We start from the raw sequence: 9,735 nt of genomic DNA, 5'->3' as shown, positions 1-9,735 counted from the left end.
CTATATGTGGTTGGGCTTCATATTGTCCTTTGACTAGCTTCATCCCCAGAAAGTCAATTTGGGCTTGTCCGATGATCATCTTCTTTTCAGATAGCATGACCCCATGGGCTTCTATGAGAGATATGAACTGGGCCAGAAGATTTTGACGGGCTTGCTCATCTTGTGAGAAGAGCAATATGTCATCAATGTAGATTAGGGCCTGATCTAGAATAGGGCCATAGATCTTAGTCATGGCCTTTTGGAACAGTGATGGAGCTGTTTTGAGTCCGAAGGGAAGGACAGCCCATTGATAATGGTGGTTCGGAATGCAGAAGGCCGTTTTGGGCCTATCTTCTTCTTTAATACCCAACTGCCAAAACCCTGCCTTGAGGTCAAATTTAGAAAATATTTGGGCCTTCGACAGGCTCGCAAATAGAGAATTTTTATTTGGAAGGGGGAATTTGTCGTCTGCCAAAAATTAATTCAGAGGCTTATAATTGATGACCAGCCTCTGTTTTCCTCGGGCCTGTTCTGATCTCTTGTTGACGTAGAAAGCATGACATGCCCATGAAGAGGTTGTTGGTTCGGCCAGTCCTTGTTGTTGTAGTTCTTTGCATTCCTCAGTTGCCATTTTCTGATGCTCTGGGTTCATACCTGGGTGGCTTGCCTTGGTAGGGTTAACATCTTCGTTGAGCTTAAATGGTAAACTGATGAAGAACTGATGATTTTTCGAAAGAGGGTGGTCACATTTCTGGAGGAATTCAGCATGATTTGTGGCACACGAGTTTTCTATGAGTCTTTGTTTGACTTTAGAGAATGGATCAGGAGGCATGAGAAAATAGTTTGGGATGGATTCCCATGGAGCAAAATGTTGTTTGTAACCAAGGCCACCAGGAAGAATTCTCAAACCCCTTTTCTTAGTGTAGACATCAAACCCAATGATTAAATCTTTTCCTGGTAATTTTGAACCAATTACTCTATGAATAATAGAGCATCCTGGGAAGAACTGTAATTTGATTGGTTTACTGATGAGCTCTGTGCAGAAGATGCTTCCGTTTGCAGCGTGGAAGTATTGCTTTTCTTTCCTCCAGTATTCTGGAGGGAGAACATCAGGGTTCATTATGGTGTATGATGCTCCTGTGTCGAAGAAGGCTGCTACTTTTACTGGCCGAGCATACTTTGTAGGGAGGATCTACATAGAGATGATTGGCGATGGTTGTATTGTATTGATTGCTGCCATGTGGTAGAACTCATCTGGGGTCTTCTGTTGTTCGAACGCACAGAGGGATTCTGAATTGATCTCGTCATCAGTAGAGAAGATAGATTCCAGATCATTTTCTTCGAGCGATATGCCCGTTGTTTGTTGAATGTGGGTGATCAGTTTGGCGGTTTTCCCTTTGGGGCATTGTTTGGCATAATGTCCCTTTTCACCACAGATAAAACATCTGTCAGACTTTTTCCTGAAAGAGCGTTTCCTCCTTAGAAACTTGAAGGAGCGGCGTTCTTTTCTACTTGAGGATTTAAAGGTCCTAAAGGTTTTAAACCTTTTGCTGTGTTTCCTTTTTTCTGGACGACAGGAACATGCTGGTTCTGACTGGCATTTGATTCGTAGTCCTTTTTGGCTGCAAACCTTTCCAAGCTTCTTGAATTGTTTCATAAATTCTTGGATAAATTTATGCTGAGAGCACATCTTTTCCAACGCCTTTAGAACTAGTTGATAAATTTCTCCAATCGTGGCATCAGCTAAGGTTCTTCCTGTTCCCGAGAGAAGTCTGAAGGTTTCTTCTCCTAGTGGTTCTAGTATGGAAGAGAGGAATGCCTGTTTTAGATTTGGGTCATCAATTCCACCTATTTGGTAGAATCGTTGAGTCATATTTTTGTAATGCTTTTCCAAATCTCTCTTATCCATTGAACAACACTTTAGTTTAAAGAATTCTGCGCGAAGTCTTTCAGTGACTTGAGCATCTTGTCCGCAGAACTCAATATACAGGTAGGTCAGTGCATTTGTGACAGATGGAAGTTGCAAGAACTTCATTTGCCTGTAATCGCCCAGACTTGTCCACCAATCTTGTAGGGTGCCTGTAAAACGGGAAACAAAGCTGAGGAGAATTGTTCCTGTCTGTGCTTCCGGTCTTTGTGATTCTAGGCTGAACCATGCTTGAAACTCCTGGAACATTTCGCGCCATCTTGATGGAGGGAGGTCATCTAAAGTAAAATTTGAAAATTTGAACCTTTACTTTTTCGTTTTGGGGGAACATGTGGTGTTGTTGATTCATTTCCACTTTCGTCTTCGCTTGTGATAATTGGTTCGGTCTGTGAGTTTGATTCAGCTGGTTGCACCATCAGATGTGGAAATGTTTCATCGTCATCGCTAGACAAAGTTTTACTGGATAAGCTTCCGGAGTCACTCAGTATGGAATCCTCAGAAGTTGAGCTTATTTCTTCAGACCAGTCACCCGGAGAATTGTCTGAACTAGTCGAAGAACTTTGTCCCTCTGAGTCCGTTGAGTCCGTTTCACTATCTGCGATGTGGAGAGTGCTTGTATGGCGAATCATTTGTGACAAAGGGTTTGCGGCTGGATGAACCATAAGTTGTTTGGGTTCATCTGTCATTTGGCTTGGTGATTCTTTTTTCTTTCCCTTTGTTAACTTCTGTTGTTGGTTTTCATCAAGCATGCGCCTCAATCTTACAACAGAGTCTTCTTGTACAGATCTGGTAATAGAAAAAGGCTGAGAGGTTTTTGGTATTGTAGCAAACTTCCAAGGGACTGGCGTCGTAGCCATCCCGAATGGGGACGAAGTTCCCAAGTAGCTGGTTGAAGGTGCCGTTGTTGGTTCTTGTTGGCAGAACCTGTTCTTGAGGGATTCATATTGGGTTTTGAGGCTCTTCATCTCAGCTTCTTTGGCTAGAAATACTGGCATCGGAACTGAGTTTGCTTTGATGATAGCTAGAAGTTCTTCATGAGTTTGTTGGATCTTTGTAGTGAGTTTGTCAATGACAGTATTCTGGGATTGTTTTACTGCCGTCTCTATTCTGGTATTTTGTAACTCAACTTGTTTCAAGACCTTGTTTTGGACAATCATGTTTTCTGATTGCCAATTGAGAACTTCTTCGGCCGGAGATATCTTTTTAAGAGTCCAGTCTGCATTTCTGGATGTAGGGTTTTGAACTTTTGGTTGGTGAAAGACTGTTCCTTGGTCATCTTGCTCGTCAAACTTCTTAAGTGGAGGAAAATCTGACTCATAATCAACGGTAGTCATCATACATACTTGTGGAATTTGTTGGAACTGATTTTGAGCAGGAAAAGCTTCGCCATGATGTTGCATCCATTTTGCCGCCTTTTTGTAGCATGGCAAAATGTTCTTTTGGGGAGCTGAAAGTGGAGGCTCTTGGGAGCCCGTGGGCGGAAGCTCAATGTTCCATCCAGTTGTTCTGGAGGAGAGTCACGTAAGCCTTTGGGAGTAGAATAATTGACTATATAGTCAAACTTTCCAAAGGGTTGGCCTAACAATCCTATTTCCTTTTCTCCTTGAATTAGCCGCTGCTTAAGTCGTTTTCCCGAGCTCAGACGTTGCTTTGGCTTTGGAAGGTATTCTTCTGATCTTAGGCAACTTTTGCAGTCGCAAACATCCCAATACTTATGTCCATCTGAAGATTCAAAAGCATAAATAGGACTGCCTTGAGAATCGAAAGACTGGATTTCCACATCAGCTGGTGTGACGGATGTCATCATATACTGGGTGGTAAAGCAACTGGGAGCCTTGGTTTGAGTTCTGTCAAAAATTATTTCGACAGAGCCATCTTCTCGTTTATGATAAGATGGTTCAGTAAGAGTCTGGACCGCTTTTTGAGGTTGATGGAGCATCTCATAATTTGTTATCCATGAACTAGGCAAAATCTTCATAAGATCATCTGTAGAGATTTGCCTTGGAATATGAGTGCATATTGGAACTTGGGTAGAGTCCACTGTGACCAGTAATGCTTCGTCAGCTGTTGGCAAGGAAAGATCTAGAGCGTGATCTTGGAGTCTGTACGCCATCTGGTAGTGAAGGGTAGCTCCAATGGAGGTGAGATCTTGGTCAATTCCAGAGAGTTGGACCTCTACTTTAAAAGCATCAGTTAAGCGGTTGTCCTTGAGAGACATATTAAAGTTAGGAAACAGTGTAGTTATTACTGTTCCTGCGTTTAATGTAGTCTCTATGGTGGCAATGCTTGCATGTTGGTATTTCCTCATTCGGGTGTCAAGCAGACCCATTCGGCAGCCGATTGGAAGGCCCTTTCGGGTATGAAGAGAAATAGCTAAGCGAATGGCACCAAAGTGTATGTGGGTGAATCCTTGGCAATCCACTCGGGAATAAACTCAGGAGGGATTTGTAAAGTGACAAATTGGACCTCAGGAGTAGGTCTTAATTGGCACTCACTGAATTTAGAGGCTTGGATATATTCTTTTGGGGCTTTATAGGATGGTTTGATAAGTGATTTAATGGAACGGGTAAAAGGAGTGATGGATTTTGGAAATATTTGGTACGGGTTGATCAAGGGAAAGTTGTTGTTGGCAATCTTGTTTCCTTCAGGAACATATGATAGTTCGTAAAGAAAATCAAGTTTATTGGCTGTGGATTTACGGAAAGATGGGGAATGTGTAAGTGACAAGGGTAATATTATAGGAGTACTAGAACTTGCCGAGCTTGTGGATGATGTTTCTTTAGCCATATTTTGAGATAGAGACTCGTCAGTAGTAGGATAGGATGAAGTATCTATTTTCATTATTTGTCACAACATAATAAAAGGAAGAGAAATATTTGAAATTAAAGAAAACTTTTTATAATATAATGGAACCGAACCGGCCAATACTCCAAATGGGGAACCAGTCAGTCACCCAAGGAAGAATCTCCCAAAAGTTTCTTATCTTATCACATTCACATGTATTAAGCGGAATGGTATAAAACATTGAATAACAGTACAATCGATGATAATGGTAATTAACTAGAAACACCGTCCCATAATTAAGTTGTGTTCCATTTAATACTTAGGAGAAATGCAATTTATGCACAGCTTCTAATGGGACAGGAACCAAAACCCACCTTTTTATTTATTTGTATAATATGAAAAAACAAAGTGTAAATAAATAATATTAAACTACACACTGAAAGCTAAGTAATACCCAATTATTACATATATGAAAACAAAGTCAAATACATAGAAATCACTACTGGTCCAACCTATTTTGGCCACCAATTCCCATCAATGACCCAAACTAATTTTGCTTCCATTATTTGTTTATTTAATTATCATGATAACTATCGTGTCTACATAAATATATATATATATATATATAAATAGATACGTTTTCAGAAGTTCGTAATCTCATCAAACTCCGACCACATCTTTTCAACCAAAAAATTTATAAACAAGAAAACAAAAATGACAAAAAATATATATCAATTCACCTAATTCGTTCGATGGTCATAATCCGTCAATTATAAGTAAATTACATTTTTCTAAATGTTACAGAAGTAAAATGAATCTTTGACAATGATATCATTTACTTTGAACACCGTTGAGTTATATTTCAGCCATTACACTTTAAACTCTAACGGTGAGACTCTCAGTGTTTTTAATCCGTGAATAATTTTCGGCATAATTTTTTTTATGACCGTGTATATTATAGCTATTTAGATCATTTTGCAAATTTTTAGAAAATTTTGAATAATTTACAATAGCAAAAATCAAGTTCAAATATATTATTGCATGCGTAACTAATATTTTTTATGTGCGTGAAAAGCATTATATTTGAATCTAATTTTTAATACTATAAACTATTTAAAATTTACTGAAAATTTATAACATATGAAAATTTATACATACTCTAAATATATCTACATTATACACCTTCAAAACAAAAAAAATCGCGTAAAATACTATTTACGGATTTACGGATGGAGATACCTAAAACCCAACTAGGGCTTAGAAGTAAATTGAATTGAAAACACTTTTATTTGAAAATAATTTGCTTACGTCGGTACCCCAAAGAGTCTTCTTCTGACTTTGCTGCCGAAAGATGTACTTTCTTAATATTATTCAATCCCAAAATTCTTCTGTTTCAATTTGATAGGTGTAGCATGATTAATTTGACTATTTATTTAAATATTAAAAAAATGAGATAAAGTTTCAGCGATAAAAAATACCAATAAAAAAGAAGAAAAGACTTTTCTTTTTTTGGCGGTTTGGTATCTTCTAGCCCTATAAATCATGCTACATATCTCTCTCTCCAATCCACACTTGCTTTTCAAAACAGAGTCATATTATCTCCATTTTTCCAAAACTCTGGCAATATTTTTTCACTTCCTTTATCCTCAACAACAACAGTAATGGGTTCCATTTCTTTACTCGAAAAACCTCACGCCGTTTGCATACCCTTCCCAGCTCAGGGACACATAAACCCTATGCTTAAACTAGCCAAACTGCTCCACTCCAGAGGGTTTCATATAACCTTCGTCAACACAGAGTTCAACCACAAACGCCTGCTCAAGGCTCGTGGACCAAACTCTCTTGACGGTCTGCCCTCGTTCCAGTTCGAAACCATTCCCGACGGTCTCCCTCCCACCGACGTGGACGCAACCCAAGACATACCCGCTTTGTGTTACTCAACTCCTAGGCATAGCTTAGTTCCTTTCAAAAACCTTCTGGCCAAGTTGAACTCTTCACCAGTTGTTCCTCCGGTCACCTGTGTCGTCTCCGATGGGGTTATGAGCTTTACTCTTGACGCGGCTGAAGAGCTTGGTATCCCTGAAGTTCTATTCTGGACTACTAGTGCTTGCGGTTTCATGGGTTACGTTCATTACAAAGGACTCATCGAAAGGGGTCTTACTCCATTAAAAGGTACATACATACATATATATATATATGTGTATACTTATCGAATGAACAACGTGGCTCATTTTCCATTGATCAACTCTGTTTATTTGTCTCCAAACGCGTACATCATAACATGTTTCTCTGCCATCAAAAGCCACGACCAGTATTCTTATCATCTTCATTTATTGTAACTGGTTCAATATATTTATTTATATAATTGTTCTGACGTGAAGTATATCTATCCGTATGATTCGTTGACTCCATTATATCTGTAGTTGACATTTTTAGCTAAGCAATTAGCTTTAATAATGCAACACTTATATATGAGAGTTACTACCCTTACTGATATTTTCTTTTTGTCTTTTGTGTGAATTTGCAGATGAGAGTTACCTTACAAATGGGTATTTGAATACTCCATTAGATTGGATACCGGGTATGAAAAACATCCGATTAAGGGACATACCAACCTTCATAAGAACAACTGATCCAAATGATAACATGATAAAGTTTATACTGACCGAAATCGAACGAGTACAGAAAGCTTCGGCAGTCATTTTAAACACCTTTTACGATCTTGAACACGACGTTTTGGACTCACTCAAGACCATTCTGGCTCCACCCGTATACTCAATCGGCTCCCTCAGCCTCTTAGCCAATCAAATCCCCTCGACCATTCCCAACTCCGTTGGGTCAAACCTCTGGAAAGAAGATCTTACTTGCCTCGACTGGCTTGATTCTAAAGAACCCAACTCAGTCGTTTACGTAAATTTTGGGAGCATCACCGTGATGACGCCGGCTCAACTTATTGAGTTCGCATGGGGACTAGCCAACAGCAACAAAACGTTTCTTTGGGTCATACGTCCAGACCTTGTCGCCGGCGAAACGGCGGTGCTTACGCCAGAGTTCGCGACGGCGACGGAGAACCGGAGTTTGTTAACGAGTTGGTGCCCTCAAGAACAGGTGCTGAACCACAAGGCCGTAGGGGGTTTCTTGACACATAGTGGGTGGAACTCGACGCTGGAGAGTATCTGCGGCGGCGTTCCGATGCTGTGCTGGCCCTTCTTCGCTGAGCAACAGACTAATTGCAGGTACAGTTGCGAAGAATGGGGGATTGGTATGGAGATTGAGAGTGATGCCAAGAGAGATGAGATACAGCGTTTGGTGATAGAGTTAATGGATGGAGAAAAGGGTGAAGCTATGAAGAAGAAAGCTCAGTGGTGGAGAAACATGGCGTTTGAAGCAACGAGCGCCGGTTCGGGTTCGTCTTTTGCGAATTTTGAGAAGGTCGTTCAACACCTGTTACAAACTCAAGCTTTGACCGATTAAGAGTTGATTCCCTTCTCAACTTGGAAGTAGTTATTATTCAGTCTTTGACTATATAATTCATCTTGAATGTTTTATTTTATTTTTATTTTTATTAATATTTTTTATTTTTTTTATAATGTTAATGGTTGATTGTTAAAAAAATTAGTCACGTATGCAATAACATGTTTGAACCTAGTTTTTGGTACTGTAAACTATTCGGAATTTTCTGAAAATTTGCAGGATCCTCTAAATAGCTACAATATACACAGTCATAAAAAAAAGAATCGCGCCGAAAACTGTTCACGGATTGAGAACACTGAGAGCCCTACCGGTAGGGCTTAAAGTGAAGCCCCTATAGGAGAATTCCTATATATATATAAATATATATATAGGAATTCTCCTATAGGGGCTTCACTTTAAGCCCTACCGGTAGGGCTCTCAGTGTTTACAACCTTACTGGTATACTTATTGCCTTTCTTAACCCTTCCAAAACCTGGAAGTAACAATAGAGTCTTCATCTGATAAGATAGACCTTGAATTTCATGAAGGCGCACTATCTCTTTCACATAGAGATCTGATTACTGATCAGCTGTGTTACCTGTCCTTACTGATAGAAGTGGCTCACTTTAAATACTGGTCCATAATGACCCCATCCAAATCACGCTGACCCACTAACTTGGGCAAACCCATCGCGATGTTTTCTTATTTCCATTATAAAATACTCAAAGGCTACAACGACCTTACTGATTTTTGATACTCTGTCATGACATGCTAACAGGTTAGGAACTTTGCCACATATACCATTATGTCCCTTTCCATCACAGGCCACCACTATAAGACTTTCAAACTCTGGTACATTGTCATGATGCCTGAATGAAGAGAATAAAGAGTAGCATGAGATTCATCCAGAATCTCCCAATTAATCTCAATGTCCATCGGATCCCAAGTCCGGTCCTTATACCATAATAAATTCATACCTGACACTGCTAGATCCTTAGCTAATCCAGCTAAGACTTACTCCTCAATCTTTCCTATCTGTGGTTCACTTAATTGCTTTCCTTTTGATCCTCTCTGAGATAGTAATCTCAAACATAAAACTGGCCACTTGACCCACCAGAACTCTATTATAGTTTTGGTCAGATCCTTTAACCAATATGTTGTATAGTCAATCACTTTTCTCTGTCACTGAGGTATCATAACAACCTCCAAACTAATCCTGATCTGCAAGAAGACTCAGAACTCTTTCCCAAGATACATGTAATATCCTTATTACTCAAGGAAACTCCTGCCCCTGAGGCGTTCCTTGACCTTCGCAAATTTCCACAGAGAATACACCACTATACCATCGTCAAAGACGATCACAAATCCCATTCAAATAAACCTTTGAATGCTCTGTCCATCTGACCCAACAAGACAACTCAACATTAATCAAACTCTCCAAATCATAACTCAGCACTCCCAGTGCCCTTATCCAATATAATAGTCTTCTGATCAACCTTCTCCTTGGTCTCTAACTGGTACTAACCAGATCCAAGATCCACCTTAGAGAATATCATCTCACTCACTGGATGAACCTTTAATTCTTACAACTC

At 39.7% G+C, this 9,735-nt stretch overlaps 1 protein-coding gene across 1 annotated transcript; it reads left to right on the top strand.

Moving 5' to 3' along the window:
• The first annotated feature begins 6,286 nt into the window (after positions 1 to 6,286).
• Positions 6,287 to 8,338, top strand: LOC133805166 (7-deoxyloganetin glucosyltransferase-like). Its single transcript, XM_062243266.1, has 2 exons — positions 6,287 to 6,862; positions 7,218 to 8,338. Exons 1-2 carry the CDS (start codon positions 6,352 to 6,354, stop codon positions 8,162 to 8,164), a joined length of 1,458 nt encoding a protein of 485 aa, XP_062099250.1. The 5' UTR covers positions 6,287 to 6,351; the 3' UTR covers positions 8,165 to 8,338.
• Positions 8,339 to 9,735: the final 1,397 nt, after the last annotated feature.

Source organism: Humulus lupulus, chromosome X (genome assembly GCF_963169125.1).
Source record: "Humulus lupulus chromosome X, drHumLupu1.1, whole genome shotgun sequence".
Taxonomy (NCBI): Eukaryota; Viridiplantae; Streptophyta; class Magnoliopsida; order Rosales; family Cannabaceae; genus Humulus; species Humulus lupulus.
Note: the sequence above shows the minus strand (reverse complement) of the source record. Positions and strands in the feature narration are given on the sequence as shown.